The sequence below is a fragment of the Eimeria tenella genome, genomic scaffold (genome assembly GCF_000499545.2).
Source record: "Eimeria tenella Houghton genomic scaffold, Eth_scaff128, whole genome shotgun sequence".
Classification (NCBI taxonomy): domain Eukaryota; phylum Apicomplexa; class Conoidasida; order Eucoccidiorida; family Eimeriidae; genus Eimeria; species Eimeria tenella.
In genome coordinates this window covers 65,436-78,959 of record NW_013541499.1, presented here as the reverse complement: position 1 = coordinate 78,959, position 13,524 = coordinate 65,436, and the positions used below count along the sequence as shown (strand labels likewise).

Genomic DNA, 13,524 nt, shown 5'->3' with positions numbered 1-13,524 from the left:
GCTTATGTTGAGTCATGCATTCACTGTCGAGCGTCAAAGTCCCTTAACCAGAAGCCTGCAGGCCTTCTTCAACAGTTGCTCATCCCTTCTCGTCGGTGGGCGCACGTGACTCTTGACTTTATCACAGATCTTCCCCTTACAACGACAGGGCACGACTCAATTCTTGTCATGGTCGACTCCCTCAACATGATGACACATTTCGTTCCTGCAAAGAATTCATTCACAGCAGCAGACACCGTGGAGCTTCTCGCAGACCGTCTTATCAGCTATCACGGTTTTCCAGAGGTGCTCATATCGGACCGCGACCCCCGTTTCCAGTCGGGTCTCTGTCGCCGCTTTAACATCTAACGGTGCATGTCCTCGTCCTACCATCCCCAAAGCGACAGCCAAACTGAACGGGTTAACCGTACACTGGAACAGATGCTTCGTACCTATGTCAGATCTGACGAACGCGAGTGGGAGCGTTTGCTTCCGGCCTTGGAACTTGCCTACAACACAACAAGTCATTTATCCACTGAGCTCTCTCCCTTTAAGGTCATGATTGGGGAGAACCCGTTGACTGCTGCGGACCTTGATGTCTTAGGCGCGTTAGCTCCTACGCTCACTCCTCCGATGACTAAGCTTTTCCGGCAGCTCTGCGAAAGAGCACAGAGTCACATCCTGAAGGCAAAATGGCAGAAGAAGTACTACGCAGACACAAAGGGTCGAGCAGTGGAGTGGGAGAAAAGGTCTGGCTCAGCAGCAAGCACCTACCGCCTTTCAGCAGCTGCCCTAAGTTCGAACCCCGTTACTGCGGACCCTTCGAAGTAATTGAACGCATAGGAACTGTCGCTCACCGTCTCGTTCTGCCTCCCGCCTATGAATGCCATAACGTTTTCCACGTTTCGCAGCTTCCCCACCGCCGTCGCCCTCCCGCTTTGGTTCCCTCGGTAGCCGACGCCGCCTGGCCTCCTTTCCACGATGCAGCAGGCAATCCCAAAGAGGAATACGAAGTCGACTATATTATGGACCAACGCGGCTCGGGAGAGGTAGCCCAGTACCTCGTCAAGTAGCGCGGGAACCCTGAAGATCAAGCCACATGGGAGCCAGCTCACTACTTTACGGGCTGCCCGGATTTGCTTCGCGCTTGGCGCCGCCGCCAACGAAGACGTCTTCAGGCTCGAAACAACACTGGTCCTTCCGAGGCATAGAGGTGTGGGTCCGTCACATTCCACCGCCTGCAGCACGGGCACCCTTCAATGAGGAGGGGGGAGGGAGCGCTGTGCACCGCGTGCGCTCACGGCGTTAGCTTTAGAAGAGCGTAGAGATTGAAAAGGCCGAAATAATGTGTTTTGGGGTAGGTCTTTTCAGTCCGGCAAGGGGGGAAGTTGTAGCGCACAGGCATTACAATAGGGCTTGCTGGGGACCCATAGAAGATAGCTAGCTAGCGACCTACAAGGGGTTGCAACACTGGAGGAGAACAGGACCCTCCTACTAGGATCAAAGTCAGGCAATTCATCTGCGAATTAACATGCATACACTAGAGGTGCCTGAAAATGCGTCGAGACTGGGCCTGGCGATAGCGCCGGCACCAGTGCAGGCCTCCTCCACACAAGGCCTAGGAGGCGAGCACCCCGAGTGAGGCGAATTGAACGACAACAGATTTTGGAAACTTAAGAATAACTGTATTTCGATATATATAAGCTACTGTTTCAAGGAAAAGGGCCAACGTTACGTGCCGATCATAGGCCCTGCTCGAGGGGTAGGTAGCAGCGTAGTTGTAGTGCCAGGCACTACAATTGACCTTCGTCGCCACCCCTCGAGGCTTAGTAACGCGAAAGGGCATGAATAATATAGAATATTTTAAGGTATAAGGCACCATTGGATATTAGAAAATCATAAAAGGGAATAGAGTGCTGGCTAGCCAGCACCGGGTATGGGGCTGGATGCAAGGTTGGTGCCGTGACTCAGGCACTGACCCTCAGCGATGGTCAACGGTCAGTTCTATTATTTTAGGTTTTTCTTACCTTTGAATAATATGAACTCAATTGCATATGGCTATTTAGGGTATACAGAAGTAGTTGGCGAGAATCATGGATTTTAGATAGTAGATGCAGAGTGTGCACTTAGTCAGACTAGCCCAGGGACCATACGTAGTAACAGTGTAGGCCAGCTGTTCACTACATTTGGGGGCTGTTCCGGGATATAAAAATTAAAATAAATTGAGAAAATTATCGAGCTTGCTTTAAAGGGGAAGATCCTTTCCTTTCTTTCTCGCAAAATCCGAAGTGACCTCCGCACCTAAGTGAAAAGGGGGATGGACATGCACCTACGCAACGGAAAAGTGGTACAACCTCCACCAGAACCGAACGCAGGAATGCGCAACACAGTTGTATCAAGTAAGGAAACCGCGGGGCACCCTATTGAGTCGAAACGAACAGAACCCGGTCGCGACATCAGCCAGCCCATCGCAGGGGTAGGCCGGCCGATACCGAGAAATCGGGACCGCGACGTTGGAGGACGCAAGGAACCCGAAATGAATCAAGCTAGGATGGAACCGGGAATGGCCGAGTTCTTTCGGCAATTCGCCTCTTAGATGGCACTGGGGTTAGTGCATACGTCCCAGAGGTCCATTGGGTTCGAGGACGGCAAGAACATGAGGAATTTCCTCGACCTTGTGGTGTTAGATTTCATTGAACGAGGGCTGGAAGAGCGGCAGTGGGGAGAAGAATTCAAAAGATATCTGACAGGCGACGCCGGGTTACTGGTTGTATCTGCGTCGCACGGGAGTACCCCTGACTGATTGGGAGCAACTGAGACAGCGATTCCGTGCGCAATTCTGTAACATAACAAAGGAACGGATGAAAGTCATGATAGCGGAGAATGTATGGCGGGGTGATCACCACGCATACTCTGCGCGTTTTGCGACTATCGTGGCCCAAGGGGTATCGATAGCACCAGACCTGTTGGTGGGCTACTATTTGGCCAACCTGCCGGTAGAAATATACCGAGAGATGACTCGAGGGGGAACAAGGAAATTCGCGGACTGGCAGGAAGCAGCCGCAGCACTGGCTACCACGGCGGCACCGTGGAGGGATTCATGCGAAGACCGCCTCCGATTCCAGCGGGACTTAGAGGATGCCAAGCGTAGATGGGCTAACGGGGGGCGAGAGCCGGGTCTACAACGCGAACGAGAGAGCAGGGGAAACAGACGGAATGACACTACGGACTCACACTGTTACGCGTGCAGCGGAAGGGGACATGTGAGCAGGGACTGTCCGCTCCGCAATGGAGCGACGCGACGGATTGGGGAAACGTGCTCCAGGTGTGGGGGCCGGGATCACTACGTTAGAGACTGTCCCACGTCGGCTCGACCCAGAGCAGAGCCCGTCAGGCAGCGCAGACAGCAGCCAATGCGGCCCAAAATTGACCAATCGGGGCATTTAAACGGACGAGCCTAGCCGTTAAGGGAGACGAGCGTGCTAGGCGGTCTATGAGGGGTAAAGGTGCGACGTGCGCAGTAGCGTCAGGGCCTAACTTCATTCCAGTCTCCCCAGATTGGGGCAAGAAGTTGCTTAGTCGGGAGGAGCAGGAGCGTGCCGAGGGTCCGGACATGGGGGAGATCCAGCAACCCTCGGCAGACCAGTCCCACTCCGGGACTACGTTGCTAATTGAGGAAGGGTCTAGGCGTAAACGGGACCACAGCGGCGAGCTAAACGACGCCGCAGCTGAAGGGGACCGTCCGCAGGATACGAGCACTAAAGAACCACAGTGGTGGCGCGAGAAGAGGACGCAGGAAGACACCACTTCCAAGGGGACTCTGTGTAGTGTGGGTATGACCGCCGTATTAAGAGTCGAAGTGACCGGCAGCCAGTGCGAAGCTCTTCTAGATACCGGCGCCTCAAGGAGCTTCATTAGCCCAGGGGCGGTAGAACGCCTACAGCTGAAAGCTTGGAAGCTGCCTGAGGAATGTGTGTTCACCGTAGCTAACGGTGCGCAGTTGAGGATAGATCGCGTGGTGAAGGGACTCACTATGTGGTGTGGGGCTACCCGTTTAGCCGGCGACTTCTTAGTCGGGCCTGTGCCATATGACCTAGTGGTGGGGCTTGATTGGCTGACTAATCATAGGGTAGCGTGGTATTTCCAGTCTGATAAGCTGCGTACGTATGTGAATGGCCAGTGGCGCGATCTACCTGTTGTTCGCGCCAACGATGTCACACAACGGAATGGCAGTACTCAAGGGACGCGTCAGCAGACCCCCGCGGAGCAGGCATACGATATACTGGCTAAGCAGGTAGCAGACATGACAAGGGAGGAGGCTACGGCACTTCTACGCCCGCCCTCCAAGAGGTACAAGACACCCTCAAAGGGCAAACGGAAGGCAGTGGTCGCTGCTCTGATACAGCAGGCTACGGAGAGCACAGCCTGCATACGCCACCCACTTCAAGGGCTCTACGCTATACTTGCTCTTCCCGCGATGGAGTCGAACGTGGCTCTGCGTCTGGTGGAGGAGTGGCAAGGGGCTTTATGTTGTGCCATGGTCGAAACCTCCCCTCCCAACCCCCACCAGCAATGTCTTAAGGCTCTACCCGTTTCCGCGCTTCCCGACGAAGAGGAGACATCCCCTTGGCCAACGGCCCAACTCGAGTACTCGCAATTCGATACGTGGCTAACTTCCGTGGAGGCGCAGGCAACTCCCCGCGCGATACTGGATGTGTTGTGTGCTCACCGTGCGGTCTTTCCGGATACACTTCCTACAGGGCTGCCACCGAAGCGCCCCCATGATCACCGTATCCTCCTCGTGCCAGGGAAGCTCCCTACGAAGTCGGCGATCTACCGCATGACCCCCGAACAGCTCAAATTTCACAAGCAGGAGATAGCTAAACTGTCTGCTAATGGGTGGATTGGCCCCACTTACTCTCCTATCTGCGCACCTACGATTATGGTAGATAAGCGTAGCGATGGAACGGGCGAGCGTAAGATGCGTATGGTTGTCAATTACCGGGAGCTGAACGCTCTTACGATTGCGCCTGATTTTCCCCTACCACCTATTCAAACGATTCTTGAGATGTTACGGGGTTCCCAATACTTTTCTATCCTTGACCTCGAGTCAGGATTTCACCAGATAAGGATGGCTAAGGAGGACAGCTGGAAGACAGCCTTCCGTTCTGTTATGGGGCTATTCGAGTATAAGGTCATGCCCTTTGGCCTCAAGGGCGCGCCCGCTACCTTTTAGGCCAATATCAATGCCTACCTCCAGCCTTTATTAGGTCAGGGAGTCATCGCGTACCTCGGTGATGTCCTCATTTACAGCCCCGACCTTCCCAGTCACGTTACCCTCCTCCAACAAGTGCTACGTATTTTCCTCGATCAGCAATTTTACCCAAAGTTCTCTAAGTGTAAGTTTGCGAAGCGGGAGCTTACCTACCTGGGCTATACAGTCAGCGCGGAGGGCATAAAACCCGCAGCAGACAAGATTCAATTCATCAAGGCGTGGCCCGAGGTGTTGGAGAACGAGACGCAAATCCGTCAGTTCCTAGGCACCGTTAATTATCGTCGCATGTTCATGGGCCCGGATTTTGCTAGGGTCGCCCGCCCGCTCGTCGATCTCACACGCAAAGGTGCCCCTTTCCAGTGGACAGACGCCCATACTCAGGCGGTACGCCACCTAAAGCAGCGTTTGATTGATTACACCACCCTACAGATTCCTGACACCACGAAACCCTTTGAGCTATACACGGATGCTTCTGGCTATGCAATTGGCGCGGTCCTCGAACAGGCCGGTCAGCCAATAGGGTTCCTCAGTCAGGCCATGACCCCCACGCAGCAGAAATACTCGATCTATGACCAGGAGCTTTTGGCCTTAGTGTCTGCACTCGACAAGTGGGCACACTTACTGCGACCTACCAAGGTCACGGCACACACCGACCACCAAGCCCATACACACTTACAGCAGCTCAAGGCGTCGAAGCCTCTCCGCGGCCGCACTGCCCGGTGGCTAGATTTTCTGGCTGAGTTCCCCGACCTCACTACTACATACTTGCCGGGTGCACGTAATCAAGTAGCGGACGCACTGTCTCGCCTCCCTTGTCACTCTGCCCCCTGCCCTCCACCCTCCCACATCGACCCCCCTGCGACCCCTTCTTGGTCCCTTGCAGTTCTCGGGCCAGCGACTAACCCGCCCGCACCATCGCACAAGACCCAGGGAACACATCCTGACTACCGGAGACTTGCCAGCCTCCGCCGACGTTCCTTCCGGAAACGCACTCCGTTACCGCCGGTTCCACCCCCGAACCCTACGCTCAAACCCGCTCCCGAATCTCCCACGCCGGCAGACCCGACACCTACGCCCAGTTCTCCCGTCCTCGACTGGCCGGCAGCGTATTCTAAGTGCCCTGCGTTCAGCGAGCCTTATAACGCTGCCTCTACCAAGCCGGGTGAAGTTATTCAACCGGAGTTCCAAAATCGTCGTCATACCTTCCGTTTTGTTCTGCCCTACTTACGTATCTGCGTTAATAGTCTCTGGCTCATTTGCGTGCCTCAATTTCCACAGTTCCTCACTCACGTCCTGTACACGCATCATGATCACGTCACCGCTGGGCATCGAGGCCAAAAGAAGACCTACAAGGCCCTCAGCAAGCATTACTATTGGCCTGGCATGCGTACTTACACCAACGCGTACGTGGAGTCCTGCACGCAGTGTCGCGCATCCAAATCCCTCAATCAGAAACCCGCCGGCCTCTTACAGCAGCTGCTTGTCCCCTCGCGCCGGTGGAGCCATGTTAGCCTAGATTTCGTCACTGACTTACCCCTCACTACCACTGGGCACGACGCCATCCTGGTCGTCGTTGATTCTCTCAGCAAGACGGCTCACTTTATTCCGGCCAAGAAGTCCCACTCAGCTGCTGACACTGTAGAGCTCTTTGCTGACCGTCTCATCCGCTACCACGGCTTCCCCGACGTCCTTGTTTCCGACAGGGATCCTCGTTTCCAATCGGAAGTGCGGTCGCTATTGTGCTCACGTTTCAATATTACCCGGGCGGTGTTTTCTTCTTACCACCCGCAAACGGATGGCCAGACCGAGCGAGTTAACCGCACCCTTGAACAGATGCTACGCACGTACATCCAGGCAGATGATAGGGAGTTGGAAGGCCTGCTGCCTGCCTTGGAGCTAGCGTATAACACCACCAGTCATTCCTCTACTGAGCTTTCCCCCTTCGAAATCATGATTGCGGAGAATCCCTTAACCGCAGCGGACCTCGACATTGTTGGTGCTTTGGCTCCTACGCTCACTCCCCTTATGACTAAACTCTTCTGGCAGCTCTGCGATCGCGCACGAGCCACATCATCCAGGCAAAGTGGCGTCAGAAATACTACGCTGACGCCCGCCGCAGGGCTGTGGAGTATAAGGTGGGCGACCAAGTCTGGCTTAGTGACAAACACTTACCTGCTCTTAACCATTGTTCTAAGTTTGAACCTAAATACCGTGGGCCCTTCACAGTGACCGAACGCATTGGCACGGTCGCTTACCGTCTTGCTTTGCCCGCCACATACGAGGGACACAATGTTTTTCATGTTTCACAATTGGTCCCACATCATCCCCGCGATCCCGCTTTAGTTCCACACGAAGGTCCAATGGGCTGGCCACCAACACACGATGACGCCGGCAACCCTACGGACCAGTATCTTGTCGACTATATCCTGGACCAAAGGGGGACTGGAGAGGAGGCGCAGTATCTTGTTAAGTGGCGGGGTGTTCCCGAGGAAAGGGCCACATGGGAACCCGCACATCATTTGGCAGGGTGTCCCGCCTTACTTCGGGCGTGGCCGCGCCGCCAGCGCAAACGCCATCCATCCTGACGACGTTCTTCTTCTTCTTCTTCTTCTTCTTCTTCTTCTTCTTCTTCTTCTTCTTCTTCTTCTTCTTCTTCTTCTTCTTCTTCTTCTTCCCTTTCCGCTGCTCTCGCCCTTCCTCTTTATACGCGTTCGCCCGCCCGTTCTCGTCCTGGGAAGGGGGGGAAGGGGTGCAGGAGCACCTTACAATCCAAGACTCTGCCAGCTGCTTACTTTCAAGGAACTAATGTCACTAGTATCATGTTAAGGGAGGGCTAGACGACTACTAGTGGACTACAGGACGTCCGAGGACACCGACGTCTACGAGTAGAAGGGCTGGGTAAGGAGGAAGAGTGGTCGGAGAATGATAACGCACCTGCCGAGATCCGTGAAGACCTAATTCCTAGTCAGGGAAGGCCGGCCCACCCCCTAGAAGGTCGGCCGATTTGACGTACTAGCCAATGGCCCCACAGCCCCTGACGTGTGGGACGTTCCGAGATTGTTGTGAAGCGTGAGGAACGGAGAGAATGAGGAGAAGAGAAGGGCCGGAACCTAAAAAACCGGCAAGCGGTTTCTGTTCGTTAGCAGGAAGGAAGTTGTAGTGCCAGGCACTACAATTGACCTTCGTCGCCACCCCTCGAGGCTTAGTAACGCGAAAGGGCATGAATAATATAGAATATTTTAAGGTATAAGGCACCATTGGATATTAGGAAATCATAAAAGGGAATAGTGTGCTCGCTAGCCAGCACCGGGTATGGGGCTGGATGCGAGGTTGGTGCCGTGACTCAGGCACTGACCCTCAGCGAGGGTCAACAGTCAGTTCTATTATTTTGGGTTTTTCTTACCTCTCAATAATATGAACACAGTTGTATATGGCCATTAAGGGTATACAGTAATAGTTGGCGAGAATCATGGATTTTAGATAGTAGATGCAGAGTGTGCACTTAGTCAGACTAGCCCAGGGACCATACGTAGTAACAATGTAGGCCAGCTGTTCACTACAACCCGTCATTCGACTTTGGTCATGCGGCCATTTATTTCCTCCGACCATTGGGCACAAAATTTATTTGCTCTTGTAGCGCTGTCTTATTTTTTCATGTTGACGTTGGAATTGAGAAGCTGGAGACAATAATCTGTTGCTTCTTTCGTTGAATACCGTCATACCTCCACTTGCCAACGAACGGGGGTTCACTCAGATTGCACCAGTTGTAGGGATGCTGTCATTGTGACTGCTGCTCTTAAGCCACATTAGTCCCGTGGCTTCAGTAAGAGAATTGCGTCTCCGCAAGCCGTTTCTTGTTTCATCTTTGCAAAGACGTAGCTAGGTCCTCCACACTGTCTAATGTCCAGGGTCTCCCCAGCTTTGAGTCCTCTCCTGGTATTCTCCTGTGCTACTGATTCAAAATTCAGAAAAGAACTCCTTTTATGCACATTTCGACTATTATTTTTTTTCGAAACTGCGCGTTCTGTATGCTTGCGACTTGAGCCGTAACCCCACGCTTCGTACTTTCCCGTTATAATGGTGATGCTCCTGTCTGCGCCATCTCAGTGGAACAAGTCATACGAAAGCATACAAGAACGTGCATATCAAGCAATTAATACGTCACGTATGAGCGAGGTCGCAAAATCTCAGTGGACCGTCGCTTGCTCTCACGCTGCCTCTATCCGTTAAAATATCCGGGGGTTCGGACGGCTCAAGTGAGGCAGGAAGCCCTGGTATGTCCGCTGCCGTTGCACAACAAAAGAAATTTTTGGGCCCTCCATATCAGCGAGTCCCCTAATTGTGAAGTTAAGCTTAAGATAATGGCTAACTAGGTTTGCCTTGTGTTGAGCTTGAATAGTTTCAATGCGACAAGTGGCGGCAGACCGTATGATACAATATTCTTTAGACTGCGGCCGGCGCACTCTTATGAACCTCACATCTTACTGCTACCTAGTGAACACCTACAAGTTTCTTGTTAGTCGTATTATGCATGATCAGCGCACTTTCCACAGACAGGCAATGGTAAAGTTGTCTGAAGGCGCGTGATTGTTTATTTAATCAGACATGCATGACTAAGTGGATAGATTGATGATGGCTTTTCTTTCTTCGATGGGGCTAAGTGAAGGACATTCCCTTTGGTCTCAAGAACTATCGAAATTCCTTCCACAGGTATATCAGCAAGGACGCTCAATAATTACTAGATCGAAACGCTCTTGTATTCCTTGACAATGTGAGTAAATACAGTTCACATATTGACAAGGCAGGCGAACACTAACTCTTCAGCATCTTTCTCAAGTATACATTCAACTCCAAGATCCGAAGATTGAAGTTTGTTAATGAATAGCTCGGCTTATCCGGTAACGTTTTCAGTGGAGAAGTGAAAATCGGTAGCGGATAATATGCGCGTTATGTGTGTCTGCAGGCACACGTACGCTTTCAGACACTGTGGCTCAATGAGGCCAGCATATTTGACTAGTGGAATAGCGATACATATTCATGGAGCGAAATTCTCTTATCTTCGCTATGAATTCCCGCTACATGCTTCGCATGTAGCGGGAATTCTACATGCTTCGCATGCGAGTGTGGGCCTCTGCCCACTGAAAAGACAAAATTTTTGGTTCTTTTACAGCTGACGCCGCCTCGTGGGCCCCACTCGAAAAAATTTGCCCAACCAGAGGGCAAATGCTCATGCTCACACCATGCGAAGCGTCTAACAGAGCTTCACAGGCTACATGGCTCTACAGGCTTCTGAAGCTGCAGAGATTTTAAGTGACACACTGGCCCTTCCTCCTTCACAACACGTACGGCACTCGAGCAAGAACAAAGGCTGCTCGTTTTTCCACAACCAGCAGACAAGCTCCACATAACAAAAATAGCACGCCTATGACTATGAATGGCTAGCCGTACTCACAGCTCTATGGAAGTGATGCCCTCCGCCAAGGTTACGGCATGCACTGCCCGTCAGTGCCTGGAGTGCTCACGCATAACAATGGCGCTTACTGGTGACTTGTAGAGGTAGGCACGCCGAAAGAACACCGATAACTTGCTACTAGTAATAAACCCAGGCACGTTATGCGCGACACAGCATTCTTAGGCAAAGAACGTTACTATCCCAACTCTAGGGGTTGCGAAGACCCCGCCACTGAAACGAGGTATCGACGCAACCGGGTCAGGAGAGTCAGACCGATGATTCAGGAATTTTAAGAAGTTCGACCGATAGACTTGAATGATGACTATTAATTGGTGCTGTTTCAAGGGACATGTGTCGAACGTACGGAATTTTAAGGAGGCACGCCCAGTGCGTGCGACAGGAAGTTAAGGAGTAGCAGCAGGGAGCGCTGTTCACTACAGTCCCTGACGTGTAGTGCACAGCGCCTACTGCTACGGCTACGTTGCCACCTGACCCACGTGTAGGGGCCTATGGTAACCCTCTACCTTCGGCGCATCTCTTTGAAATAACTGTCCAAATATCATTAAATGTATTTATTTCTCCAGTTTCCAAATCCACTTTCTTGAAAGTCCCCAACTCGGGATTTTTGCCTCCTTGGCCTTGTGGGGAGGAGGCCTGCACCGGTGCCCGCACTATCGCCAGACCCAATCTCCAGGTTTTCACAAACACGTCTAGTGTAAACATGCTAATTTGCTGATAAACTGCCTCACTTCGATACCAGCAAGAAGGTCCTGTCTTCGTCCACGGTGTTGACCCCTTGTAGGTCTCCAGCTAGCTATCTTCTTAGAGTCACCAGGAAACCCTACTGTAGTGACTGTGGAAGACATAACGGACCGTGGCGTCGTCATTTCGATCTCCTCAGTCGTAAAACGGCACCGAGACTAGCCTCGGCACTCAATGCCCTAAACGGTGCTGCACGGATCGCTGCGCTCTCATTGCTGATCTTTAAATATTGAAACTAGCCACCGGCTTGCAAGGCATCCTCGCCGAAACTGCCTCTTGCTACCTCTGCTCACCAGTTCTATCCGTGCTAACTCTCCAAATGATCTTCATAGTGTCCTTGGGCATATAGCCTTGGACTCCTCATAATACAGTTCTCAGACTCATAGTCCGTCGTGACATGAATGCTGGTTCAATCTTTACTCTACCAGACTGGTACTGTGGACACGAAACCTCTGCTCCAGTGCGTTTTGCCCCTCTGCTTGCGCTCCTTCGGCCGAGCTGCCTTTATTACTGTATCGCCCGCCAAGACTATACCGCATATGAACCAGTCTGTCGTTGATATCAGATGACTCCAGTACGAGCGCTCAGTGTTGTCTGCGTGTCCCATGTCGCTGAACTGCGTTGCCAATCCCACCGTTCGGGCGAGCTTGCATGGATAACCGCAAGGGCAAGCATCCCAACATTCGTTTAAATGCATTGAGGCGGGCATCTGAGGGGTCAGCATTCATTACAGATGGCACGGAGCCACAACAGCGCGCAACCATGTCACACGGCAGCGACGTGGCAGAAACGGCATTTGCCTACGCCTGACCACTTCTCTAGTCTACAGCAAGAAACCCCGATGAGAGCTCTTCGTTTTTGCTGAAATACTAATTCAATGGAAACTAGACATCCCAGCTGGGCACTGCATGTTTTACGAGGTCAGAACAACACCAGTCACCAGCTCTCCGTCAGCGGATCACGCTAAAATTGCCTTATGAGCCTTTTTTTGTGTCCTTAATGTTTGTTGTTATGGTAGCATTACATAATATGTTGCAATTACAGTTTTCTTGCCCAAAGAAAGCGGGCTCGCACTCAGAGCTCAGATTCACCTAGATGCTCCAACGCGAGCTGCAGAGCAGACGCTCACTGGGCTGCATTACTCTTTTTCTGAGTATACGCGGTATTTCTGATATTTTTGTTCCTTTTTATCGCATAATTACGCTTAAGTAGGAATCTAGATGGAAAGCGAAGGGCGTTCTACTCGGTTTGTGCCTGGTGTGTCGAATATGGGGCCCCCCGCCGCTCTTGCGGGGCTCAGAGAGGCGCAAGGTTGTTTGGGTCTCACGACGCTCAATCCTGTTCATTTTTTCGTGCCATTCGATTTTTCGTGGGCTTGAGAAGTTTGCCCTTCATAATTTCCGCCTTATTTTTTGCTGAAGAGAAAGCACAGGGGCCGCCGCTAGCGGCCATTCTGCGTTCAACAGCCCCACAGCGGCGGTCTTCTACTAGTTGGCCGATAGCGGGTTTTTTTAATTGTTATCGCGTGCACTTTCGTTTTGCATCTCTTGTTTTCTATTTCTTGCCACTTTGGACGGGCGCTGGACGCTACTGCCCCCACCTTAGGGACGGCGGCACTCTACCTGCGGCCTTTACCACTCCCGTACAGCTACGGTTGGCCACTTATACTTCGCATGTGCTCTGATTGGCATTTTTACACAATCTGTGTTCATCAGAGCCTCAAACCGTGTGGAGGCATCGTTGCCAGTGGCCACAGGGAGTCTAGGTGCCTCCAGTCCAGTCACCCCCCTTCTGAAGACTGCCTCGGAGCGTCTGTCGTTAACGCTGAGGCAAGAATTAGCGCGACCACATACTGAGAGCTTTTGGAGGGCCTTTGGCTTTCCTGAAGTGGCCGGTGATCCCGGACGAATTCTCGAGAACAGCAGGGGGGCGTTGTGGGTGGCAAGTTTCAATTTGAATCTCCTTAGGCGATTTCTACAGTGGACAGACGCCGCAAGAACAGGACGTAAGGTGTTTACCGCAGTGCGCAATCATGGCGGCTGCAGCACTTTTTCCA

The 13,524-nt window shown here is 52.4% G+C and overlaps 2 protein-coding genes across 2 annotated transcripts; one reads left to right on the top strand and one right to left on the bottom strand.

The window, feature by feature from the left end:
- Nucleotides 1–420: 420 nt before the first annotated feature.
- On the top strand, nucleotides 421–810 carry ETH_00021940 (uncharacterized protein; the record flags this gene model as incomplete). The annotated part of the gene is made up of 1 exon (XM_013373266.1): nucleotides 421–810. One exon carries the CDS (start codon nucleotides 421–423, stop codon nucleotides 808–810), a length of 390 nt encoding a protein of 129 aa, XP_013228720.1.
- A 6,910-nt stretch (nucleotides 811–7,720) lies between these two features.
- ETH_00021930 (uncharacterized protein) lies at nucleotides 7,721–8,476 on the bottom strand (the record flags this gene model as incomplete). The annotated part of the gene is made up of 2 exons (XM_013373265.1): nucleotides 7,721–8,038; nucleotides 8,294–8,476. 2 exons carry the CDS (start codon nucleotides 8,474–8,476, stop codon nucleotides 7,721–7,723), a joined length of 501 nt encoding a protein of 166 aa, XP_013228719.1.
- Between the last annotated feature and the right edge of the window lie 5,048 nt (nucleotides 8,477–13,524).